Genomic DNA, 25749 nt, shown 5'->3' with positions numbered 1-25749 from the left:
CAGACATGGGATCCAGAAACGACTATGAGGAGCCATTAATGCCGGGCGGCAGTTTAGGCATGGGCGGGACAGCCCGCTCGTCGCTGCTGCCGCCGTCGTCCTCGGCGTCCTCGTCGACGATCTCGGGGTGGCCGAGCAGCCCGACGGCCTCGCGCATCTCGTAGTGCTTCTTGCGGAGCTGCTCGAAGCGCTTGTGCTTCTCGCGCTCCTCGGGCGTCATGCCGATCATGTCGTTCTCGGCGTCGTGGATCGGCGTCGCGTCCTCGTCGTTAACGTGGACCTTGCTCGTCTTGCTGCTGCCGCGGCTACCGAACTCGTCCTCGGGCACCTCCTCCTCGGGCTCCCCCAGGCTCAGGCCGGGGATGTCCTCGCCGCGGCCGCCGCTGCCGTCGCCCATCTCGAGGTCCTCGTCGTCGGGGTCCTCGGTTGGGTCGTACTGCTTGGCGTAGGGCGTCTTGGGCTCCGTGATCTTCATCGTGGACGAGCGCTCCTGCTCCGTCAGGTACAGGTTGGCCTCGTCCCACTTGAGGCGCTGCTGGGTCTCGTCGTTCGCATCGTCGCCGGCGGTCGCGGACGGGGTGCGCGAGGATTGACGGCGGGAGCCTGCGGGACGGGAAGCCGCACTGGAAGAGCGACGGTGGCCGGCGTTTGCTTGTGTGTTGACAATCGTGAGCTCCTTCTCGGTGATGTCTTTCTCCTTGATCGGCGATGTCGGCGGGGACTTCCGGTAGGGTTCTTGAGGATGCCTGGTCGTATGTTGTTAGCCTCGCATGCCTAGTGCGTATTGATAGAGATATACATACCCCGCGGTCTCTGGGCCGCAGCAGTTGGCGGAGGGGAGTGGACAGCTTGAGGGCTTGTTTCTACGGTCGCCATGATTGCGGTGTTGATAACTCTTGACTGGTCGTCTGAGCTATGCGGGCTGTCAGTTTGTTGTGTTTATCGTGCAGCTGCTTGCGCTTTGCTGGGTCGTGGTGGCGGGGTAATGTATGAGAGAGTTTGAAAAAGTGTGGCGTGTGAGATGGCGAAGGGGATGATGAAGTAGAGAAAGAAGCTTGTGGTGGCTGATGATATGGTATTATGATGGTTTTCTGGAAAAATGGAATCGGGGGTTTGAGTTACCGGCAAAAGGAAGAGATTCCAAAGCTTAAAATCTTAGGTACGCCTGAATGACGGAGAAGGAGTCAGGGCAGCTTGGAAAGCAAACGAAAGGAAACCCAAAGTGGTGGTTGGGGCCACAATAATCCAGGCAAGTCGCCGGAGGGTTCGCAGCAGTAGTGGTGGGCTGTCGTAGGCTGGGAATGGTGGGGGCTGAACCTCTTTGCGGGGAAGGTCGGTGGTTGGAGAGGAAGAGAGAACAGGATGCTTCAACTTTACCTACAGTACCTGCGAGATGACGGAAGAATAGCTCGGAGTACCAGAATGCAGAATAGATCAGAGACAACCTAATTTCTAGGGTAAAGAGATCTGATGCCACGTGAGCTTGCTGGGTCCAAGGTGATGATGTCGGACAATGGATGCAATTGCTAGGTAGCCGACATGCCTTTGCTGACTGACCATTTGCAAAGAAGTGGTGGTATGTTGTGATGCAGGTTTGCATTATTTACAGCGCTAGCTAGCTGCTTTAGTACATGCAAGTATTACAACAGCGCTTGCAGAATCACCATCCATCAGTCCATCGGGCACCCAGCTTGGCCAGAAATGGACGCCATATGTCGATGGCAGATGGGGCCTTATCAGTCATGATCATCGGCTCCAGGCGCATACCCAACTTCTAACCCTCCCCAGCATGACATGGTGGACGAAGGGAACGTGATGATGGGCGGTCTCGAGGGGGATCAGTCAAGTGGCCACGAGAACCTGGCTGGCTGTCATTCCGACGTTGGGGAAGTTGGAAAGTGGCTGCTTGTCAGAGAAACCACCACCCCTCCTTCTACGTTGCTGCTGCTCCCCTCCCCGACCCCCCCTCCAACGGCGACGTTTCTGGGGGGGCTGTAAATCACTGGATCATTCCCACATTACGGGCTTTCAACAATGGCAGTGATGATGTATGTAGCAATGCATCAATGTCATTGTCACAAACTCGATAAATCAGCTGTACACATACCCATGACTTACGTAAGCAATGCCGCGGTTGATGCTGGCACGCGCTGTCTACTTTAGCTACTGTACTCCAGGCGATCTATCCCAGACGAATCATCATCCCGCACTTTGCGGCTGGCAGTAGTACTAGCGTTTTACCCAAAATAACTGACTCCTTAGGGATTGACATCACCGCCATCCGCCATCATTCAGCACTCAGCCGCGTCCGGTTTCCATTTCCAATCTAGATCAACATTTCACCAACCATCGAACTTAGAGCCTCTAGGGTAGGGCCTCGTTAGCCGTTTGCTGTCGGTATCTGCGGTTCTCATATTTGCCATATTCCCTTCTTGACGCTTACCACACCCCCTCTCGACGGCAAGAACACCAGTGACCTCATTTTACATGTGGAAGGTCAAGAATCTCCCAATCCCATGCCTGCGCGCATCAAGCTGCCACAGCAAGGGTGGAATCTGGGAATCCTGGGAATCTGGACCTTACTATCAACTCTGCATTATTGTCACGAGCAATTAATAAAAAAAATAAAAACGTACGATTTGACGGTATAGCACATATCCTGCAGATCCACCCAGCCACGAGAATTGATGATATACTACTAGATTGTCTTCAATTTGCCTTTTGCTGTTATCAATCAATGTTCTCCACCACGTTGTCTGTGGTCGTGCTGGCTTGCATGTGCAAGAGAGACCATACAACAGGTTAGGGCACCACAGAACGAATGCTTGCCAGACTGCCTCAATCCTCAGTCCGGCCCCATCATGAAGTTCCACGACAGCATCTGCAGAGCGATAGGACAATGCGGCCCCGCGTTTACTCGCAGTACTTAAGTGGCCGCTCTCAGGGTCCTTCCTCCATCATGATTCCACCATGCAGCGAATGGCGATCCGAAGCGAATCTAATCTGGCGCTCCACGCCTGCATACTCGCACATGTGACATGTCTCCATCCGAGCCCAACAACGTGTTGGACTGCCCACTTTGTCCTCTTGCATATACCCCACAAGCCAACTATACCGCATACTTGGTACGAGTAACGTTAACTAACCCTCCGTCATCCCATCCATTACTGGTGTAGGCTATGCATGTAGCAGCCTCAAATGGCAAGATGGCAGCCCGACGACTCAACAACTAGCCTACCCTCCGTCGAATCTTCGTGGCGCGCCAAGTTCTGGGGAACCGGAACTATCACTATCCATCAGGAAATCCGGGGAAGCTTGTACCTCCCTCGACAGCAAGGAACCTTTTCAATTCGGCGGGTAGATAAGTAAGAAACCGCTGCAAGGTACCGTGCTTAGATCAAGACATTGATTCGACGTGTGATGAAGTATGACGATCAACAGCGCCGAGGCCAATGCTGAATCACAATGTTAGGTTTGGATTAATTTAGACATCAACTGGTCCGTCTACCTGCCAGCTCATTGGACTTGTGGCACGGTGCGTAATGGACTCCCTTTTCGGGTCGCTGGTTCGATGTTATTATACAGATCAACTACATTATCTACATATCAAAGCCTAGAGGCCCAATCCGCCATGCCATCTAGGGTTTGGGGCATTTTACAGGTGCGTGGCTCAGGCCACGAGGATGCGCCTAGCTCTCATCTTGCTCCGCATCCTTCTTCTGCGGCGTCTTCTTCTTCACCTCCCGCTTCTTCGGCCGCAACCACTCCTCCATCCCCATGGGCCAGAAGACTCGGTTCTCCGGCCCGCCCATGCCGAGTTCCTCCTCGGGTATGACTCTCCGCGTCGGCTCCTCTTCAACCCCGTCCACCATTTCCGTGTCCTCGTCGTCCTCCTCTTCGGTCTTCTTGCTCTTGCCCTTCTTCTTCTTGGGCGTCTTGGGCTTGGGCACCGGCCGATTGTCGTCGTCTCGCTCGTAGGGGACGACGTCGTTGAAACTGTCCCACCCGGGCAGCCGGTAGGTGCGCATCAGCTCGAACACGGCCTGCTCCTTGTCCTTGGCTTCGATCATGAGGTCCATGTCATTCGCGCAGGGTGGCATGGTCAGGACGCGCGGTCTATGCTTTCGGCGCTGTCGTCCCGTGATGGCTTCCGAGCACGGCTCGCTGTAGTGCATCTTCTGAGTGATGCCCTTTCGATCCCACGTGGCCTTGATCCGAGGGAACAGCTCCATGACCTCTTTGGTCCCTTCTCGAAGCTGCTCCTTGTCGAAGATGATATTGTGGTGGTGGAAGTCGAGAACCATAGGGATGTTGAGCTCTTCGCAGATGGGAAGCAGCTCGTGGACCGAGTAACACACATCGTCGTTCTCTAGGACGAGCCTGTCCTTGATTTCGGGCGACAACTTGGCGTAGTTGGCTCGGAACCGATCCAATGTTGCTTCCTTGTCGCCGAACATACCGCCCATGTGTAAAATCATGACCGCATCCTTATTCTGTTGCTCCGGGAGACGGAGCAAGGTGAGCAGTTCGTTGTGGTATTCCAAGTCTCGAACAGCGTTCCCGACGACCTCGGTACGTGGAGATCCAAGTTGAGTAAACTGCAGCTGTTAATTAGGCACGACAACAACTTGCTTGACTGAATGGGCATTCTTACTTGTCCCGGATGAGTCGTCAATCGGTGGCCGAGTTCTCCGGCGACTCGGCCAGCCTCTGCTAGGACTTCCGACGCGAATGGGGCCAACTTGTAACCATATTCCTCGTGGCTAGCGAAGGGGAACATCTCGGAGCTCAGGCGCATGAACTTGATGGCGTACTTGTCGTTCCAGCGCAGCATCTTGACAATATCTCGGGCATTGGCCAGGCCCAGTTCCTCGACAAACTTTTGGCCTCTGGCCAAGTCGGCGGGTTGATCCTTGTCCGGTCGATTCTTGGTAGCATGTTCTGTCTGCGAGGGATCTGCGAGGGGATGGCGGTGCTCTATGATGGAGGCGATTCTGCAAGTCCGAGAGCTGAAGACAGGCGGGACAGTTTGGCGGAGGTAAGTGTTAAGGCAGGCCTAGAATTTGAGTCAGTGCCGTCGTAATGCAAGTGTTATATACAGCCGTGCCGCGAATAGAAAGAAGAATATGTACATAGCCTAATCTTCCTTTCCAGGGTAGTGGGAGGTAATTACTGTTGACGGGCGGTGGCCTCGCACCTTCAAGTTTGATTTCGTTCACGTCTTCGGCGTCCGGCTCGGCTGGCTCCTCTGGATCATCCCGCGTCATGCCCGATGCCTCTTCTTCATCGACAACATTCTCCTTGGTGATGGAAGAGATCTTAGGTGTTTTGGGTTTAGCGGGAGACTTCGTAATCGGCGCCTTTTTACGATCATTCCAATGTTCGGCGGATTGAAAGGTTTCCGGACCATCCCTGGTAGACTTAGGCGTGAACGCGGCCTTTCCTTCATCGATCGGGTTGCTCATGACCGAGCTCGACTTGACTGCCAGCTTCTGCCGCTTGACGACACCTCGCAGTTGGGCCTCCATATCTAGCAAGTCATGCATGGCGTCCTCGACATTCTCGCGGCGCCGGCGAATCTGGCCGTTATTCTTGGAGCGGGAGTCACTCGAGCCATTCTGCTCGTTTTCTGTCTTGGAGGGTTCGTGCTGGGCCGCCGCCGCATTCTTGGTTCTGGCCGACCTGCGCGGCGTGAAGTCGGCTCGGGGCTCGGCATCCATGTGCTGGCTGGGCAGTGCATCTTGTTGTAGCAACGCCATTTCAGACTTCTTGCGTTTGGAAACCATCGCAGCGGTGGGTGCGGCACCACCTATGCCGGGAGCGGGTATATATTGGGCACACGCCGGAGCAAACACAGCGAACGCCCTCGACGTATCTCGCAACGCTGGCTGACGAAGGCCGACCAGTCGTCGAATGAGAGGGCTCATGCAAATCGAATCAGTGGGGCGCTGGAGAAGTCCAGGGTGTTCAATCAAGTGGTCACGGGTATGCGGTCGACTGAAGGCTGCAGTGAAGGTGCGGGAATCCTGGGCCAGAAACTATGCAGGTATGGCAGAAGGACAGGCGATGGGATTGGGAGGTGGTAGAGATATTGGAGCAGAACCTCCTGTGGTTTCGGCAAGTCCGTTAATACGCGCGCGAGAGAAGTCTCGGAAAAGAACCAAGTAGTGACGAAAGGGGACGTCATGCATGCAGTTAACCACCGAGCAAAAGTTACGGGTATAATGCTCCGCTGTTCCCTGCATTCGGGAACTGGAATAGGTCAGTCAGCCTCTTTTTTTTTGCAGTCGATTGCCAATAGCTTCAATCCGTACAAAGCGCGTGGATCGAATATTGGCAACTGTCATCCATTGTGATGGGAGAATAAGGGCAGATCAAACCCGCCCCTAGCATTGGGATCATCTATGCAATCACTCGATCGCGGCCGAGAAGATCTGGAGGTTAGTACGTTTGGCAATTTGGCTCTTTGTTTGTCCGGGCAGATGAGGTCATAAGCCGAACCATTCAATCCCAGTGTTCAGATCGGTTGATGCAATCATTCAGGATCGCGATTCAGAGCGGTATACTGCCGGGCGGTGTCCCAAGAAGGCAAGGCTGGATCGCCACCACCTTACCCAACAGAGGATGGCTGCCGCATTCTTGGGCACCACAGTTGCATGTACAGTACGCCAGTGCACTTTCTGCTCTGCTCGCGTATCTTCTCTTTCATGCACGTGAATGGGACTTTGTCTTGCCCAACGGCCCAATAGCAGCAAAGTTTAGGTTGTCTACAACCGGGGTAACCTAATCACAAACCTGACAAGGCTGAGAAGCGCAGGACAGTCGGACGGGTACTGGGACGGGATAGTGGACTACATACATACTGCCATAGATCTCCGGGTCTGACGGGTCATAAGAATAAGAGCTAACCTCCATCGATCGCGGGAGGCGGTAGAGGTTCTACTGCCGCCTCAGTCATGAGCCTACGTTCGAAGGCCTCGACACGTGTCATGTGGGAAAAAGTTCAGGTTGGGTGAACGACTACCGCTCATTTCATATCGTATCAATGCTCGAAAAGCTAAGCACCCGATCCATCGGTGTATCTCGTTAAGGCTCTCTCTCTCTCTCTCGTATGTAAGAAGTACTAATCAATGAACCAAGCATGCCTCTTTCTATCCTTCTACTACTACCAGAAGGGTAGAACGGGTATGCCCAAGGAACCTGGCTGGGCAATTTCCCGCCCCGGCAGGGACTCCTCGCTCCCGTTGCTTGTTTGGTAATACGCAGCTCTGCAGACCGGGCAGTCATAGCGCTTCATGAGGAACCAGGTCGCCAAGCACCGGGCGTGGAACATGTGTGGGCATCGCCGCATCTTCAGGATTTCGTCATCCATCGGCTGTGGGCGCCAACTGGTCCTTTCTGGCTTTTGCGGCTTGCTCATCATCTTTTTCTTCGCCGCCTCCGTCATCTCTGCCACGTCGGTACTCGCCAGCGATTTTTCTTTCACGACCGGCTTCTGCTTCAAGGTCCCGGCTTCCAAGTCTCCTCCTCTTACTCCTCTTCCTCCTGCTCCTCCTTCGGCATCGGACTCCGATGCTGCTTCTTCGTTGCGTGGGAGACCATAGAGCGAAGCCAGGCATATGGGACTGGAGGTAGTGAGTGAGTGTGTCAATCATGTGGACTTCTTCCTGATTCTGTGGAGATGAGTGGAGATGAGGTGGAATATGTACGGACCATAAATTTTCACATGATTCCCTGTCTTCGCTCCGGTGCCCCTTGTTTTCGGTAACCTCGGCGAGCCGTGCGACGGCACGCTGAAGCGACTTGGACACAATTGGGTCACTCTTCCGTTTCCCGGTTTGACGCAGACGTTCGCATTGTGCTGCTAGTTTCGCCCTGAACCAGCTGCGCAGTATCGCTTCTTGGTCAGCAAGTGGCAAGCCGTTTTTTTCTTCTCCAGATGACGTCGGCGACCGCGCACGCCACGCACGGGTGGCGATACGGGCGAGAGAGACAACCAATAGAAACGGGAAAAGGGCCCTTACACGCTGACTATTAGGATAATGCCCAGCACGCAAAAGCAAACGGCCGTCACAATATCCCAGGGACGATCCATGGTTGTACAGTAAAAACTGCGCACGCCACGCAGCTGTGGGTCTCGAACTTCCCGTGGACCGGCGTGCTTGTATCCCGGTAAAGCCCCCCTTCTCTTTCCAATTTAACTTGTACCCGATAGTTCGGGTTGAGGGATGGTTCTCGTCGTATGCCTTTCTGTGTCTCAGTCTCCCATGATGTGGACCTGTTGCGTGCTTGGCTTGTCGAGATGGAATTGTAGCGAAGTATACCGGCGCCCAGCGTGCGGGGATGCCGAACGGCCTTGTGTGACCACTTTATTTACAGCGGTCTTAAATCCAGAGAGTCGAAGATGGATGGGAATGAGTTTTATCAGTCCACCTTAAGTGGTAGGAGTCGTCGCACGACGCTCTCCCCCTAAAGAGGTACCTGTAAGTGACAGATGCACTTGATCGAAATGCCGTGTCGAGATGAAAGACAAGTCGTTGCTTTTTCAAGCCTATTGCGCGCCCATCGTGCAGGTACTCTCGTCGTGCACGAGAAGTGAGTTCAATGGTGTCTCATTGCACCGAGTTGTACCCAAAGGCTAAATAATTGGCGGTGGGTAGGCTAGGCAGAAGTCAATTGATTCAATTCACTGCATTAAACCATGCCATCGTACGACGGAAGGTCAAGAGACGCGGGGTTACTCTATGTTGTGGAGGAGAGGAGGAGGGGAAGGCGACCAAGACCCAGTCCAGTTTATCACGAGATATCTCGCAACCGGACCACGGCAATGGAGGCTGGTGTCGCCTGATGAAGTTTTAGTCGTAGTAGTGGTAGTATTTGATGTACTCTAAATGATAAGAAAAAAAAGTTTAGCTAATTGCCTTTCCGCGGCATTTGAACAACCTGAATACAAACACCAGAAACATGAGAAGTGCCGTGAGCTGGGCCTGGCCTTTCCAAATGGACATTATTATTTGGGTAGTCTCAGACCCCCCTGTGCCGACATCCCAGCCCTCTAGAGTAACTCCAAACCCAACACCCATGATTTGCGTTGAAGCCTACATGGACCACGCCTGTCTTTTTCCAATTCAAATTTTGCCAACATCCCCAACACCGTAAAGTAATGTCACACTTCACGCATTGCTTTTGGTGAGGTTGCGAGTGACTGAAATCGCATGCTGCACCACCCGAACAGTGGGCCAAGTCATTGCCGGATATTTGGCGAGAGAGACAAAAAGAGGTTGGCAGCATATCTCTGTACCTCCGCAACACACACACACACCAAATCCTTGCACCACGCTCTAGAACTGATCTGCATGCCACGATGCATGTCGCTGACTCGTGGCATCGATCACTTTTTACCGGGAGGACTTGTGCCTCTTGGCAGAACGTTCGGAGGACGCATCATCGCCGTTTCGTGCCATCGTGTTAATCTTCTCGGCCGCCACCTGGATGGCCTCGCTCAGCAGCTTCTTCTCGCCGAGGCGGACCACGATGGCCATCTTCTGGCGATCGGTAAAGTTGGCGTCCTGGAGCAGGGCCTGGTCCTCGGCCTCCGACGTGGGGTACTCGGCCACCGGGAGCTGCAGCGCCCGGTGGATCACGGCGGCCGAGATCTCGTCGCGCTTGCGCTTGTCGGGGATCGACTCGGGCGAGACCTTGCGGGCCGCCTTCAGGAACGTGGCGATCTGCTCCTCGAGGTCGGCGGGGAGTTGCTTCAGCTTCACTTCGCCGTGCACGTCGCCGCGGGAATCGGGCTCGTCAAGGTCGCGATCTATCACAAAGGTGTCCTCGGTCTCTTCCTCGTCGAGTTGATTGATCTGTGGGCGTTCGTTAACATTTGGTCCATTTGCCATTGTTCCTAGCCAACTTACTGCTTGGCCCCATTTTGCTTCATCAAGTCGGAGATGGTTCTGGAGTACCGACAGTACCATGTTCCACGATAACTCCACCACGTCGTATCGTGCGTGGTTAGAAGTAACGTAGCCGTATCGCCTCAGCAGTTCACTGTTGGATAACGGACCATAGTAGTTGAGGACCTGTTCACCAGCACTTATGGGCTTGAGTGACGTGACGGTCAGAAAGTCATCCTCGTGATTCACGTGGGCCTTTTAGTAAGAGTTAGCGATCTAACGAGATCAGAAAGGCATGTTGGACATGACCGTCCGTGGTGGTTGTCTTACATTGAATACAGCATCCGCATTAAGGATATCGGCCATGGGCACCACTGGCGCGGAAAATGTTAGCTACTGCTGCTCCAAAGTTGGGCAAAGTGCGCCCAGGCAATCAATGTCTGCACTTACTTCCCATCAGGAGCTTTCCTTCCTTGTCTTCTACCCACTCATCACCCTCCTCCTCGGGTTCTTCATCATCAGTTTCGAGATCGAATGCATAAGCCCTGTCGCATGATTGTCAGTACGACCCAACCCGGATTCAATCTCATTTGGAGAAGCGGTTTCATACATAACAGTACTTCCCATGCGGTGGGCCAGATTCAGCAGTTCCTCTTCGTTCATCCGTTTCGATCCTTCGGGGTAGAAGATGTGTGCATGCTCCTCGACGACGGGAAGGACCTTTGCGCGGAACATGTTATCGGCCTCATCTTTACCAATTTTAGCTGAGATGGCACTGGCCTGCAAGCCACCAAGCTCTGTTCGCGGCCAGAACATGAGAGTGTCGAAGCTCTCTGGCATGATGTCGAAATAGGGCTTCCACTTTGACTTATCACCCTGCATGAACTCATAGATCATGACTAGAATGAGCGACACCCAGGAGTCCGGCGCCCCACTGGTGTCGCCCTCCTCGTCGGCTTCATTATTAATACCCTCCAATCCCTCGGTTGAGTCTTCAAACACTTGAGGGATCTTCTTTGGTCAGATCCGATGTCAAGGTGTTGATGATGGCAGCTCTCGGGATTTTGAAGAGCTCGGTATCCTCCGGTATGTCCGATGTCGCGACTGTGCTAACGATATCAGCCCTGTCTTATCTCAAGAACTTTTCTCTCTCTCTCTCTCTCTCTCTCTCTCTTGTATACGCACTCGCGCAACAAAAAGCAATCAGAAGATCATCACCCACCAATTCCTCTGCCCTGGCCACTCTGTCGTAGATCCTGTATTTGGATGTTTGGATGGAACGTAGCGCCTGGCAGACCGGTAAACCAATTGAGAAAGGACTGCGTCCTGTCGTCAAACGAAAGCTGCGCCATTCTGGGTCAAGAGTGCCAAGCAAGGATACGGCGTTGCTTGTCGGTACAGAAAGATTGACAAGACGTGGATCGTTATCCTGGGACCTGGGTCGGTCGAGATCGGCTTCGGCTCTGGTTGCGCTGCTGCAGCTGTCTTTTAAGAAGTACCTGCTAATAAATCTGCTCACCGCGCTCGGAACTTTTCAGCGATGGATGGCAAAAAATAAGACCGGGCGGGCCGCGGGGCCTGAGTGGTAACGGACGCTGCGAGGTACAGTAACAGGGCTCTTTACCGAAGGTCAATTGCCGGCGAGTCTGCGAAACACAGCGGGTATTCCGATAACGTCGACTTTTTCCTTGCCATCTTGCCATCTTGGTTCAGTCAGGAGTCAGTCAGCAGTCTCCGCTACGGTCCAAAAATGAATTTGGAGGATCCCCATTTACCAACTGCACTAACAATGTTTTTTTGTTTTTTTTGTTTTTTCACATTCGCGTTGCCTCTTCAGCTCTGAACCCAACGGTTTGCTGACAATTAATAACGTGCACCCTTCAGCCCTCCTAATCAAAGATGATCTCAGCTTAGCGCATATTCAGCTTCCCTAATTGCGGCTTATTCTGAAACCCACGAATCTCGTCTCACGCTGCGGTTTTGGAGGCACTGCCAGTGCACACTTACACTCAAGCTAATACCTTGAGCTTCTTACAAGGCGATTAGAACTATCAATTTGGCAAGTCTTAGCTGGCTATTGAAATACCAGCAGCTCCTTCAAGATTATGCTTTCAACTATGGCAGAGCCTCTCCCTTCCGTGTTGCTTGCGCAACTTCCGAATTGGTAGTATCCTCAGCATACCGCTTGTAAGCCTGCACGTAATAGTCGTCGTCGCTCCATGTGTCCTTGACGCTCTGCCTGCCCACGATGGCGTTGTACCACGTTCTCCACCGGCCCCATAGCGCCTCGTCCTCCCCGCCCTGGCCCTCGGCTGGGAGGGCGACCCCGCCCGGCTTGTAGTGGTCGAGCAAGAACAGCCGCTTCGCCCACGGCGCGAGCATGACATCGACCATGCTGAACCGGGCGCCCAGGAACCACGGCCCGTCTTTTTCGCTGTTGTCCAGCATCTCCCGGGCCAGCGTCTTGATGTGGCCCAGGAAGTTCGCGCGCGCCTCCTCGAGGCTGTACTCCTTCTCGGCCGTGTGCTGGATGAACTTGTAGAACCCGGGCACGATCTTGCCCGAGATGTGGTCGATCCACAGCCGGCACCGCGCCCGCTCGTACGCCGAGCCCGGCGGGAACAGGTCCGGCCCGTGCTTCGACTCGTCGGCGTACTCGTCGTTGAGGTACTCGCAGATGACGGAGCTCTCGTACAGCGGCTTTTGCTGCTTGCTCTTGGCGTCGTCCTTGGGCACCGCCAGGGTCGGGACGAGGCCGCGCGGGTTGAGGGCGAGGAACTCGGGCGCCTTCTTGTAGGGGTTGATCTCCTGGTACTCGTAGGGTATCTTCTTCTCCTCGAGCACGATCCAGCTGCGCTGCACGAAGGGGCAGAACCAGCCGCCGTACAGCTTCAGCGGGTGCTCCGCCGAATGCGCTTCGGCGAGCTTGGCGGCGGCGCCCGTCGGTCGCGCTGGCAACGAGGTGTCGACTTGGGCCATCTTGGAGGCGTAGGCGTGTAGACTTCTTCTTGCCACTGGCAGTATTGTTGTGCTTCGAACAAATCTCATTTCATTTGGGAGGTTGATTGCCAGGTATTCTGCTCTTTTGTAGAACTGCTGCCCTCTAGTACTCCCGCATTTGGCTATGACATCAAGACGCAGTATGCATGCACGCTTATTCGTCGGGTCCACTGGAATCAATCAATCTGCAAGTCGGCAGTTATCGCAACTTCATTCCCGAATTGATGAAAAGTTATCAACGTATTTCATGCCTGGCTCTACAAGATCACAATTAAAATTCATTTAAGAGTAAATCATTCATGTTAAGCCTTTCAGGATCATACTTATCATGTAGCACTGTAGCTCGGCATAGCGCTAGCAAGTTCGTTCCACCATTAATCACGAGCCCGCGTGTCCCATTCACTGATTATCCCCCTGATCTCCGTCCCCGAGTTTGGAGAGACCAGTGATTGCCATTCCCATGGACGCCTCGAGCAGCTACTCGTCGACCACAACGGGCTCGGCACCAAACACCTCGCAGAGCACACGCACGTATTCGGTCGCGCTTGGGTTGCGCCAGGCGTGGTATTGCCGCGCTGCGCGAACACATCACCGCGACGCAAGAGCCGTGTCTCCTCGCCGCCGATGTTATCGTCGTGTACTGCTTTACGACGGGAAGGCTGTTCTTGGATGAGGAGGCCATTATTATCTTTTTTTCCTGTCCTGCAAGGTAGCTTGATTGAGGTTCCTTTCGATTAATTGCTTCTTGGGGATCTCGGGGAAGAAGGGCGGAGTGAAGGCTCGGGAATGATTTACTACCACCGCCACCACCACCCTCCTACTGGATTTCGTATGACTATTTCCTCAGCACCTGTACTCATCCATGTGTTGGGGCTTGGCCGTTTGGCGCGGGGTTTATCGAGTTGTTTCCGCTTCCTTCTCCTTATGTCTGGGGATTCCGCTTCTGCGCCATGCCACTGTCGCGATCTAGAGCACGGATACCATTTGGTTCGCGGCATGCTTCACACCTGTTCAGCACGGGTCTGCAGCGACCACACCAACACTGGGACTTAACGTGTTCATTCAGGATCTCCTGGGGGTGCTTTCCCTCTGCCCACTCATAGTTGAGTCTTTCCTGAACTTTCGCCACGGCTTCCGGCAGTCCACGGTCATCTTCCGCGGTCAATATAGCGGGGCTCCCCATCCAGGTGTTGTGACCCGTACCCCAGGCGTTGAATATTTTCTCTACCTTGGGTTTGGACTCTTGCCGCATCATGTGGGCGTACCCAATACTTGGTACCTGTAAGCCGAAAGGGGTGTTGGCGTTGTTTCCAGCGCCGCCACATGTCGCTGAGGCCCTGTTTTGCGCCCTCCTCCTCATGGCTTCGGTCGCGAGTACCTCAACGTAGTTATTAGCGACGCCAGATGCTAGGCAGTTGTATGCGAGATTGACGTGGTCCTTCAAGGATGCCCGCCTTGGTCTCTCGTCTGCCATGTTGTCGCCTTTTCAAGTGGCGCTCCTGGGGTTACTGACCGGCTGACGATGAAATTGGATTTGTAGGTTTTGGTAAACGGGTAGTTGAATACTATTGACCGTTCTCAGTCTACTCAAGTTTATAGTATAAGGTGCTGGGTCGGATCTTAGGCGTATCTGGAATTGATGTTCTTCATTGACTGATGCCTTGGGACAGTTCTAGTTGTATCCACAGATAATCTCCTGTTGAAAGAGATGTTCTTGTTTGGTAACGGAGATATGTTGACTGTAGGATTCAAATTTTGGATGCCTTTCTCCGGTTACTCGGTTGTAGAGATATGACCATCCACGGCATAACCGAACTCAACCACTATACAATAGTCCTAATTGATCATATTCTGTCTGTAGTTTTGAAATGAAACGGTCTAAAATTAATTTGATGACGCTAGTAGCCTGCTTCTGCCTATCGCTTATATTTAAAATAGCCTTTGCTAGAGTATCATTACTGGGCATGAACGGTGTCTTCAGACAAGGGAGGAGACTCAACGCCCCCTATACCACTATCCTAACGCAAGGTGCTTGAACCAGCAATGCGTCTAAAATTTCCCATTCATTCGAACCTCGGTAATAGTGGTGAGTCTACCGCACGTCTTGAGTTTTAATGGAAACCATCTGTAGCTGATACTGGTACTCTCTAGTATAACACCTTCCGAAGGCAGGTCATCGATTATCCAAGAGGCGATCGGAGATACTACGTCCTCCGTAAGCAGCCCAGCATAATGATCCCATAGTTCGTAGCTAGTACCTAGGGATAATGCTCTATCGTGAGGTGTTTGCGACATTATATATTGATAAAGGGATAGAAGTATGAAAAAGACACGGGCTGACTGGCGAATCCTGCTGATTAATAGGCAATAAAATGCATAACGACCACCCAAGAGAAGAGGCGTTCGACTCAGCTATTTATACGCGAATGACGCACCCTAGGACACCCCTTTCATGATATGGCTGTCATGCTCTGACCAGGGCGAGAGTTTGGTTGGTTCGATTTGCATATCTGCGTTGCTTTGTCCCTAAATCACCCGACCCCAAAGTGGTAGGAAACATTATTACCCAACCACAAAGACCTCTCGATATCTGATTGCCTAAAATAAAAAAGCGTAGAAAGAATACTAATACTTGGAAATATCGGCCCAAGGCTTGACCTTCTTAGCTTTTCGGGGAGCCAGCAGGACCAGAGCCTGATGCAGTTGCGGTAATCCCCCATAGCTCCGAGCCTCGTATACGAGCTGAATGAACGGCTCGAGCCACTTACCTCCTTCCTCTCCCCCTGACTTTCCGGCGCTGGCCCGGCGTCATGGCCTGCACCGCCCGCGCGAAGTGCTCGTCGTACATGAACCCATGGCGGACATAGGTACCCACCCGCGACGGCTGTGTCACGTAGCAGGAGGTGAGTATGTTGCGCATAACGGTGAGAACGTGTAGGCGGTTGGCGTAAGACCGGTGTCGCTCCATAGCCTTTTCGAGGTTTTCCAGCCTGGCCCCGATGGCGTAACAAGCACTCCGAGCCAGAGTGTTCTCCCCCTCTCCGTGCACTTTTCGTACTTGCCGTACCAGCCCAGGTCGTGCTCCGTTATTTTGAGAAGTCTGTCGTAATTGGCGGGCTTCTCGCGGGGCTCTGGCGGTTCCTCTCCTATAACCTCTTCGTTTTCATCCTCCTCCTCATCTTCCTCGCTATCCGATCCACAAAATAAGGAGTCATCCGAGTCTGTTGGCGGGAACGTGACTTTGTCGGGTCGCGGTTTTCACCAAGGCGAAAAACAAATTAAGCCTCTAAGTCATGTCTGACCGTGCAGACTTCCAAATAAAATAAGCAATAAGGGAAGGAACTATTCAACTGATTACGAACGGCCGGGATTCTGACCCAGCCCCCCCCCCCCCACGCCGGCGACGGAACTGGCCCTTCTGTCCTTACGCGCCGCGGGGGTGGTTGTGACAAGGACGGCTGATTAACAGCCGCACGCTTCTGGCCCGTGCCAAATGGGGCGGGCGGAACTGGGTCCCTGGATGCAGCCAGAGACGGCCCGGCAGTATTGGATCTGTAAGTCCTAAGGGGGTTAAGGGGTGGGTGCACCTGGGTCGCTACCATTGGCAGGCCGCTATCGGGAGCCGGGAGGTACTGGCCCTGAATGGCAATATCCAGATCCAGGGCGATGACGGGATCGCGGACTGCAGCCTTGACCAGTATATGGATGAGGGTAAGAGGACGTCTCTTTTCTGGGTCTAATTGGCCAATCTTGTGGTAGAGGTTGGTCATGCGGCTTGTACTGTCCTGCTCTTGGCGTGCAGGCGCCCCTCCTTCGGGGTAGGAATGCAGCGCTGCTCCAAATCCGGATTGCGCCATGATGCAGGTCGAAGCTTGACGGGCGCCAATGAGCGCGGTCATAACGTTATCTCCCCCTGCGGGAATATAAGCGCGGGATGAAGCGAGCTGTGCTGAGTCGAGTTGGACGTAATTGACGGACGTAGTTTTCGAAGTTGAAGTTGCGACGCGTTTATGGGGCGTGAGACGCGTTAGAACATTTAAGTGGCGCAATCTAGAATTCGGCCACACCTTCCTTGATTACGCACTACGAGGTGGTGTTTGATAAGAAGCACAACCTGCCCGCCCATGGTCATATTCTCTCGGTTACCGCTCATAACATTTCCCCACGACTGAGGTTTCCTTTTCCGTGAGCCATTAAGTAAGCTGAAATTCATGCTATGGTAGCAGAGGCCAAACCCCGGAGTGATGGATGACGAGGGAATGCTGGCGTATGCTGCCGAAAAGGGGGCATGTTCATGAGCGAGTTGTTGGACGCCGAAGAGGTGGGAACACGGGCGTTCCAACCACAAATAATACCTCGTGCCCGAATGCTTGGTGACTTCCCTTTGGTGCCTCGAGGCTGCAGCAAGAGGGACTGGCTTCATACACCATGATTACCTAGTAGACTGCCCGTGAACCAACCTTCTTCACCTTAACATCAGGCATGCGCATCATTCGAATCACACACCACAGCAAAAGCACTTGTCGACATCCAAGTAACTTATTATCCTTATTCCTCTGCTATCTTGAAAGCATATATACTGTATCCCATCCATATATGTTTCTTTGCCTTCCTGTACACCCAGGAAATACGCCGCTCGCTCGCGAGAGAAGAAATATTCGTTTCGTAAAGGGAACGCACACCCGCACCCGCACGCCGTGCTGCCGTACATGAAGATATGACACAACATGTACATCGCGTCTGTCTTTTCATCTCCGCAGCCATCTGCGTATTTTAGAACATCGTCAGCCATCAGTCAAGTCATACATCATTGGCTCGTAACATCGTAACGTAAATCAAACCCCCAATACCCACTCAAACTTTTCCGTTTTCTTTTTTGGGGCAGACCCGAAACGATAACAGAAGGACAAAAGAATATGAAAAAGGGGGGAAAACAGAGAAAATATTTTTTTTTTTGCAAGACAAAGGAAAGATGGGGGTGGGGGTCAGATATACCGCGGCGTGCCCTTGTGCGTCGTAGCCGACTTGAACCCCATGACCTTGGATGCGATCATCCCCCCGATGACGCTCTCGGCCATGCCCTTGATCCCGCCGCCGCCGCCACTCTTCTGGCGCCGCGGGTTCCTGTCGATGAAGGCGTCGATGGCGGCCGCGCCCATCGCCGCCGTCGCGATCTTGGGCAGCTTCTCGCCCCACGTCCCAGGCTGCTTGCGCAGCCGGAACGCCGTGACGCCGCCCGCCTCCAGCGCTGCCCGCGCCGCCATCTGCCATCGGTCCGCGATCTCGGGCTTGGGCGCCCGCATGTGGTCGCGGTACCCCATGGGGGCGGTGCTCTTTTCGCGCCGTCGCGACGTCCCGGCCGTGCTGGACCGGCCGCCTCGCCTTTTCCGACCGTCGTAGTCGCCTTCGGAGCGGCCTCGTCGGTGACCACCTCGCCGGCAGGTGTATCGTGAGTCCACGCTGCTGCTCCTGCTGCTGTCCGAATACGACGGGGAGCGGGCCCGCCGACGGTGGGACCGACCACCACCGCCGCGCCCCCCACGTCCCCGGTCGTGGTCGTACGAATCACGGCTCAGCGGGGTTGGCGACACGCTGTAAGACTTCTTTCGGCCGTTGATGGGCGGTCGGTCACGGCGGCTGTGTCTTGCGGTACCTCGCCGGCGCGGCGGTGAGGGCGAGGGCGACGGGGAGGGCGAGTATCGGCGGCTACGGCGGTGCGATCGTCGGTCGTCGTAGGTGTCTTTGGATCGTGAGCGTTCGCGGTCTGTGGATTTTCCTCTCCCGCCGGACGAGGCCATCTGGGCAGCGGCACAGGTACTCGCAACCCTGCCGAGCTTACTCAGACCCTTGCGGCCGTACGTCTTCATGTTGGCCCATTTGTCGTCCTTTCCCGGTTTGACGTCATCCTCGCTATCATCGTAGGCGGCCGTGTGCCTGTGCGATTTCGAGCGCCGCGGCGGCGGCGATTCGGTCCTCCTCGACATCGTAGGTGAAGAGAGTCTGCTGGAGTACGCGGGAGGTGGTTGCGACGAGGCCCGTCTGGAGCGGTGCCGTGGCCGGGAATTTCGTGGTCGTCTGGAGCGGTGGCGGTCCTCTGCGGAGTCGTACTCGTCCTCGAACGTGGTGCGGGGTGGATCCGGGAAGCTGTCGGGGCCGACGTACTCGAATGCGCCCTCGTCGTTGGCAGCGGCCAACGGGTCGGGATTAGGAGCGAAGAAGGATGGGTTGCTTCGAGGACCGGGGCGGGAGGGCATGATCTGCAGACCTGGGCACGAGAACGGGGTGGGTGGTCGGGTGATATGCGCGAAAGCAGCTGACGCAGGCCAGAAACTTGGTTTGGCGTAGGATTGGCTCGAGAGCTTCTACTTGGCGGGGTGGATAGTACCAAGAAGACGGAAAACGGTGGGCGTTAGGTAGTGCTAACTAGTGAAAAGAAGAGCTGACATCTGTCAAACTAGTAAAGTCTTTGCGGATAATTGGTTTTCTTGGTCGAAAAGGATCAGGGCAAGCTGTAGTTGTCTATTAGTTTACCCAGGGGGATATCCCGTAGCCGGTGTTCCAACCTCGTCCGTATTAATGTTAGGGCCCTGCATTAATTCCCGCGGTCAGACATCCGTAGGGGTTCGTTGTGTGGTGCCACGGGAAAATGGCGCTGTGGTGTATCAGAGTCTGACAACAGCATGGCGCATGGCATCGAACGGGCTTCTAGGCCCTTGCCTGCCGATCAGGATCATGCGGTGTAGCGAATCGTGGGAGGGCGTTGAGGGCGGCGGTGATGTCAACCGGCAGGACATTTGTTTTAGCGCCCTTTTCCGGAGATCGGTTTGCTGGACGGTTGGGACAGTTGGGACCTGGAACCTGTTTTAGGCCTAGAGGAGGCTCCAATCGGCGCATCGACGCTGCACAACGCCATGGGCCCACATGATCTCATCGGGTGATAACGCATCACCCACTGCCAGCTCCGCCTTCGTGGAACCGATAACAGTCGCGATTGATATTCACCGTACTTACACTGTAATCATCCATGAAGGGATTGGCGAACCGACAATACTGCAGATAGCAAGTTGAGTAGGTTGGCTCGATAGGCGCGTAACGATACGCGATGGATGGTTCACACTGCCATCTGCTCCATTCGAGTCCAGCCACATACTCGTCCGAGACGAGAGTTAGTCACATCGCTTAGGATTTAGACGTGTCTGAATACCACGTCAATACCCTTCTTACTCGACTAGAAAAAGAAAGCAAATTGCTTCGCGTTGTCTGAATGATCCCAAGTCGTAGACAGACAGCTCGCAGATGGGCAGAGATGCATTTTCAATTGAGTCACTGAAAGAAAAGTGCTGCCAACAAACAATTGAACTTATTAGTGAGGTGTGGCAGCCAGGTTTTGGTTAGCGTTGTCTGGGCACTCGTCAGTGCCTTGCCGCGCCGCCAAGTTTGCTTAATTCAAGCGTCAACGTTGGAGAAGGAGCCAAAAGGCTTTCTTGAGCAAAATGGAGTTCGCTTCCAGGTTGATTAATAAGTAAGAAATTAAAGACAGTCTATATCTGGCAACAGTCTATCCAAATGGTCGTAACCGGGGTATATATACAACATTAACAACATCCAAGAGATCGCAACCTCGCCCAATTAAAACGGCGAATCGCCTAGAAGTGAGGAGCGTTGAGGAACAGACCCATCAGGCAACCGGCGAAGGTCCCGGCAATGGGGATCGTCATGATCCACGAGAGCAACAGCAAACCAACACGCTGCCAGTTGACAGCCTTGATGGTACCATTGCAGAGACCAACACCGACGGTGGCACCAGTAATGCACATCGACGTCGACACGGGCAGAGAGTATTGCGAGAAGACGAGGACCGTGATGGCGGCACCCATCTCCATGGAGCAGCCTCGGCTGGGGGAGTGGTAGGTGATCTTGTTACCCATGACTATTGAATGCGAGTTAGCACATATTCTTGTTGGGGACTCTCGGGGAGACAGTAAGATGGAATAGCTTACCCTTCATGATGTTGTAACCGTAGGTGCAGAGACCAATCGAGATCCAGAGAGCGAGCACAGCAAGCTGCCAGACGGGGACGTTGGCAGTCTTGTCGGCAGTCTTGCCCGTGGACCAAGTGTGGTAGATGACAGCCCAGGGGCCGACCGAGTTACCGATATCGTTGGCACCGTGAGCGAACGAGGCGGTACAAGCAGTGAGGACCTGGATGAAGGAGTAGGTGTGCTCGACCTCATCAGGGTACTTCTCAGCAGCGTCGTAGACACGCTGCATGCGGAGGCCGTCGGGAGTACCAGCAATACCGGTCTGGGCGGCGTGGATGTCGTAGTGGAACCCGTACAGCAGAGCGGCGGTGATCTGGGCAGGAAGGCGCTTGAGGGCGGTCATGCCGTTCTTCTTCTCGTAGATCTGGCCGGGGCCCATGGGGTTGTCGCGGAGAGTGCGCATCGCCCAGCCAATCGGGCCGCGGTGCTCCAGAAGCTTGGCCCGAAGCTTGACATCACCCTCATCCTGGATCTCCTTGTAGGTCTTGGGCGTCTGCCCCTCAGCGATCACCATGGTTCGCTCGTGGTCGTTGCCCTTCTCCCCATTTTGCTTGATCGAGTTGGATGAGCGCATGGACTCGTCGTCTTCCTGGACAACAGCGTACTTGGGAACAACAGCCCGGTCGGCTTCGGCAACAACGGGGCGCTTGAGCAGGAGAGGGCCCATGAAGATGTGGTACCACTTCACGCTGGAATCGCGCTTCAGGATACGAGCATACAGCCACGGGACGAAGAAGACGAGGGCGACCAGGCAAACACCGGCACCAGTACCCACGACGACCGAAGCGATATAAGACGGGGACTTCTTGCTCAGGCCGAGGCTAGGGGAGCCCTTGTAGACAATCGACAGAGTGCAGATGGTTCCGGCCACAAGGAAGAAGAAGGGAGAGGTCCAGACGGCCCAGGGCGCGGGGTTCTTGCGCACGTGCACGATCAACTTAATCATCATGAAGATGGCAGCACCGAAACCTCCGGCGATGGCAGGCGCCATACCCAGACCGGCGAAAATGGCACCGAGACCCTTGCCGTCGTTCCAGCCCCACTTGACCTTGGATGCGCCGACAGTGGCAACACCAACACCGGCCACGGCGGAGATAAGGAGTAGGTGGACGAGACGTGGGCGGAATGACGGGTGCACCACATCACCCATGTAGAGGCAGCAATCAGGGCGATGGTGAAGGCCATCATCTGGACGGGGGCATTGTCCTTGAAGGTATCCGGGGGAATGATGCCGTTCTTGATGGTCTCGGCGGTTCGGGCACCGACTGTGGTGGCTCCCAGGACCTCAAAGATGGTACCGAGCACCATGGCCATTCGGTACGAGATCGATCGAGACGAGACACTGGTGGCCCACGCGTTGGCAACATCGTCTAAAGATAGCAATGCCAGGGTCAGTAAAGGATGCAGTTGATGATATGGGCTGAAGACACAGTCCAGGGGCAGGGAAAGTACATACTGGCACCGTTATTGTAGGCGTCCAGGAAGGCAAACAGAGTGCCTATGGCGAAGATGTAGTCATATTCGTGAAGGTACGGCATCTTGGCGGATGGGTGAACAGCTGCCTGTTGCAACTCTCTCTGTGTCTCTATTAAGAGGACCCCGTGGAGGAGTGTATGGTTCAGACTGTAAGTTGGAGACACAGAATGAAGATCGAGTGATGAAGGTCAAGAACATATGGTATATGGGACGAGGCGAGGGCCGCACGTTTATATCCTGAACTTTGCCGAACTTTTTGGACAGGCAAGAGGACTACCCGCAGCCGCAAGGGCTTGCATGACGCCTTGGCTGATGGGCGTAGGCGGCGCTGGGGCAGGCCTATCGCGCCGTTGCTGGATAGTAGGATTCATACCACCAGCAGCTCCAAGCTTCTCTTTGCTTGCTTGGGTCACCGAGGGCTTGGCGAGGAGCGCCTTGGCGACATGGAAGACGGCTGGACGGGTAAGTGATTGAGTAAGGGAAAAACAAGCAATAGGCCGAGAATGGGAAGCAGTGTCTTGGATTTGCTTGTTGTTCTCGGCGCAATACGCCACCAGCCCGGAGATGGGCTCTGGATTCGGCCAGAGCCTTGCCTAGTTGCCAATGGGATACCCATAGAGTTTTACGAACGAACTGTCAAGGTATGATATTTCGAGGGTGTGGTAAATGCAATCCCGTATCATGGCGACGTCTGATTGGGTCACCCGTGCAACATGCGGCTCTTGGCATACCCTTGGCAAACCCTTGGCTGATCTTCGCCAGAGGCCATCAGATAAGGTGCGGCTCTTGGCATACCCTTGGCATACCCTTGGCATACCCTTGGCATACCCTTGGCATACCCTTGGCTGATCTTCGCCAGAGGCCTATCAGATGCCGACTGCATCCCACGTGGGTGGATCGAGCCGTCTGTAAGGCTTCTAAAATCTCCCCAGCCAAGTGAGGGTTAGGGTGGCTAGGCGGGCTAGGGGAGTGCTAGGGAGCTGCCCCAAAGGCTAACGGGCCACTTAAACCCCACCGTGCCCACCCCCCATCCAGATTGCTGGGTGATGCCCTGGGCAGACAGTGCAGTGCAGCGTTCGCACTAAGGTGCATCCCACTTCTCCCAGGCGGGGAGCAGCTGGGCCGGTGCAATTATTAACGGGCACCTGCGTCTAGAACCTGGACTTTCTTCCGCTTAAGGGACCGAAGCTTAGAAACCTCGAAGCTACTTTTGCCTTGGCGTTTCTGGGCGTCTTCAACAACCGCACGCACGTGCTGCCTTCTCGACGTCTGAGCCGTTGGATTGATCTTGGTCTAGCCGTACCAAGTGCTGAGAGAAGCTTACTATCCATCAAGCTTGCTTGGAACTCCTGACGCGCAAAACGCCTCGAAAATGTGTCTTACGTGTGGACGATTCCTTCAGATCATGGCCCGGTCTCCAGATCGGGCAAGTGGAGAAAACACCTGCATTCATGGCTCGCATTGCCACCAATATACGGATTTCGAGAGGGGAGTGCTGCGTGAGAGTGGGTAGCTTTTGCATGTCCAGCTGAGAGTAGATGTACAGTAGGTATGCCTCGGTCCCGCCGTCTCATGCAGTCAGTGTCAACACGGAAGCCTTCCCGGGCAAATACATGCAAGACATACCATGCTTCTGGAAGACTGCGACGGCGTGTCCAGTCAGTCGGGTTTTGGTTTTGGTTTTGCGGACTTATCCGACCGAGTCTCTACTTTGATCCGGTCGCTGTAATGGGCAGGGCCTTCGGCCACCGTAGGCTTAACTGGAATGGACGAGAAGCCGCATCAGAAATCCCCATATAGACAGTAGCCAACATCATCATAGTGGAGACAGTGTTGGTAAGCCGAGACTTTTCTTTTCCAGCTCACGGAGGATGACGGGATCCGGATCGATGCATGGCAGGGCTAGGCGAACTCCTCAGATCAAACGGAAGGACTAAAACAAGACAAAAAAAAGAGCTCAATATAAACCGACGCAAGCCCGGCTCGCGCACTAGCCGCCGCCCGTCTGCAATCCCTCCGTAACATTGTCTTGAGGCGACGGGTGACCCGGCCATGGCACCATTTGAAGACGATGAACTGATCAGCTAGCAATGGCCGATCCTATCCACGTCTAGACTACACCTCCCTCAAAGTCGTGGTAACGCAAGAGGATGTGCGTAGCCTCAGCCTCAGTAGACCCAAGCATCACTACTTGATGGGCTCTGTCGCATAGTACAATACTACCCTGTCGATCCCTAAAAGTATTTATTATTAGCACGATGGACGACGGAGATAAAAGTCACTAGCGCCACCCAGTCAACGTTAAGAGTTTCTGAATCGGTGGCGACAGGGGACTGGTGACTTCCTCTTTGGCCGCTCTGCATCCCGATGCGTCCAATGATCCGAGCTTGTTCATCTCTTCTTGCCCTCTTTTGAGGATCATGGTTCTGTCAAATGAACCCAGGACCAAGGGAAGGTTTGATGCTCCGGCCACATCCACTTTACGGATCTTGTAGGCTTCCCTGACACCTGACTCTGCCTCCACAGGGGTATTTCGTACAGAGCCCAGTTACTGCGCACGTGGTCTCCTCGGTACCGAGGAAAAGGTAATGTGAGTTTCCTAGAAAACTGTGCAGAGTTTTTAAACTTGTTCAATGGCATTAGTGAAAATCCTTTGTCTATCATTAATTACCCGGCCGAGTTAGCCAGGGGGGAAGTTTTAATCGCTCTTCCCCCTGAACCCATTTACAGCGAGGTTGCTCAACTTCTCACCTGCGCTCGTCTACTGTCTTACAGCCACCGCAGCTAAAATGAGATCCTGCTAGGTTCGTAATAAGTTTGGTTTTCAATAGTAATGATGGCGTTGTGCCAGTCAGATGGAGATGACACAACATTCAAAAGCACCACCGCCCACAACCGAAAGCGCCCGGCGACTATCACCACCATGAAAATCGGACCATGCGATGTGATGTGTGTCCGAGAATGTTACGAACCGCCACATAATTTTTAACATGGACTACATCTGTCGATTTTGATCACCGAGCGGACGTGCCACTCTCTACAACATGGCTACCGAAGAAAAGCAATCACACACTGAGTCTGGGCCCGGCTGAGGGGATAGGCGGCATCACACTATCCAGTGCGGCCCGCCACATGAGGTCGCCTCGGTATGGTCGTGCTGACTGTGATATCAATTGTTGGATCACAGACCGAGGCGCAAGTGGCGTTCCTTCGGTCAAGTAAGTAGGTAGCCTGGCCGCCATTGGTGCTCAGTCATCCGGAGTCAACGCCTACCGCATTTTTTCATTCTCTCCCAGAGACAGAGGAGACTTCCTCTCAAACATTATGCCTCTTGAGTC

General features: G+C 54.1%; 10 protein-coding genes across 10 annotated transcripts; all 10 read right to left on the bottom strand.

The window, feature by feature from the left end:
- Positions 1-22: 22 nt before the first annotated feature.
- PG994_014014 (uncharacterized protein) lies at positions 23-876 on the bottom strand (the record flags this gene model as incomplete). Its single annotated transcript, XM_066865423.1, has 2 exons — positions 23-746; positions 800-876. The coding sequence occupies 2 exons, from the start codon at positions 874-876 to the stop codon at positions 23-25; spliced, it is 801 nt and encodes a 266-aa protein (XP_066708552.1).
- Positions 877-3689: 2813 nt separating this feature from the next.
- On the bottom strand, positions 3690-5786 carry PG994_014013 (uncharacterized protein; the record flags this gene model as incomplete). The annotated part of the gene is made up of 3 exons (XM_066865422.1): positions 3690-4598; positions 4655-5056; positions 5133-5786. The coding sequence occupies 3 exons, from the start codon at positions 5784-5786 to the stop codon at positions 3690-3692; spliced, it is 1965 nt and encodes a 654-aa protein (XP_066708551.1).
- Positions 5787-7364: 1578 nt separating this feature from the next.
- On the bottom strand, positions 7365-7655 carry PG994_014012 (uncharacterized protein; the record flags this gene model as incomplete). Its single annotated transcript, XM_066865421.1, has 1 exon — positions 7365-7655. The coding sequence occupies one exon, from the start codon at positions 7653-7655 to the stop codon at positions 7365-7367; it is 291 nt and encodes a 96-aa protein (XP_066708550.1).
- A 1743-nt stretch (positions 7656-9398) lies between these two features.
- On the bottom strand, positions 9399-11245 carry PG994_014011 (Ribosomal lysine N-methyltransferase 4; the record flags this gene model as incomplete). Its single annotated transcript, XM_066865420.1, has 6 exons — positions 9399-9860; positions 9915-10148; positions 10224-10267; positions 10344-10438; positions 10504-10894; positions 11116-11245. 6 exons carry the CDS (start codon positions 11243-11245, stop codon positions 9399-9401), a joined length of 1356 nt encoding a protein of 451 aa, XP_066708549.1.
- A 763-nt stretch (positions 11246-12008) lies between these two features.
- PG994_014010 (glutathione S-transferase domain-containing protein) lies at positions 12009-12872 on the bottom strand (the record flags this gene model as incomplete). Its single annotated transcript, XM_066865419.1, has 1 exon — positions 12009-12872. One exon carries the CDS (start codon positions 12870-12872, stop codon positions 12009-12011), a length of 864 nt encoding a protein of 287 aa, XP_066708548.1.
- Positions 12873-13370: 498 nt separating this feature from the next.
- On the bottom strand, positions 13371-13575 carry PG994_014009 (uncharacterized protein; the record flags this gene model as incomplete). The annotated part of the gene is given in 2 exon segments (XM_066865418.1): positions 13371-13468; positions 13479-13575. The coding sequence occupies 2 exon segments, from the start codon at positions 13573-13575 to the stop codon at positions 13371-13373; spliced, it is 195 nt and encodes a 64-aa protein (XP_066708547.1).
- A 240-nt stretch (positions 13576-13815) lies between these two features.
- On the bottom strand, positions 13816-14367 carry PG994_014008 (uncharacterized protein; the record flags this gene model as incomplete). Its single annotated transcript, XM_066865417.1, has 1 exon — positions 13816-14367. One exon carries the CDS (start codon positions 14365-14367, stop codon positions 13816-13818), a length of 552 nt encoding a protein of 183 aa, XP_066708546.1.
- A 1290-nt stretch (positions 14368-15657) lies between these two features.
- PG994_014007 (uncharacterized protein) lies at positions 15658-16792 on the bottom strand (the record flags this gene model as incomplete). Its single annotated transcript, XM_066865416.1, has 3 exons — positions 15658-15883; positions 15961-16022; positions 16322-16792. 3 exons carry the CDS (start codon positions 16790-16792, stop codon positions 15658-15660), a joined length of 759 nt encoding a protein of 252 aa, XP_066708545.1.
- A 1086-nt stretch (positions 16793-17878) lies between these two features.
- Positions 17879-19147, bottom strand: PG994_014006 (uncharacterized protein; the record flags this gene model as incomplete). The annotated part of the gene is made up of 1 exon (XM_066865415.1): positions 17879-19147. The coding sequence occupies one exon, from the start codon at positions 19145-19147 to the stop codon at positions 17879-17881; it is 1269 nt and encodes a 422-aa protein (XP_066708544.1).
- A 1392-nt stretch (positions 19148-20539) lies between these two features.
- On the bottom strand, positions 20540-22473 carry PG994_014005 (uncharacterized protein; the record flags this gene model as incomplete). The annotated part of the gene is made up of 4 exons (XM_066865414.1): positions 20540-20823; positions 20894-21983; positions 22010-22305; positions 22392-22473. 4 exons carry the CDS (start codon positions 22471-22473, stop codon positions 20540-20542), a joined length of 1752 nt encoding a protein of 583 aa, XP_066708543.1.
- Positions 22474-25749: the final 3276 nt, after the last annotated feature.

This window comes from Apiospora phragmitis, assembly GCF_038363925.1.
Source record: "Apiospora phragmitis strain CBS 135458 chromosome Unknown utg000013l:1.0-2965645.0:1.0-2969333.0, whole genome shotgun sequence".
NCBI classification, from domain to species: Eukaryota; Fungi; Ascomycota; class Sordariomycetes; order Amphisphaeriales; family Apiosporaceae; genus Apiospora; species Apiospora phragmitis.
This window is presented reverse-complemented; position numbering and strand designations above follow the sequence as displayed.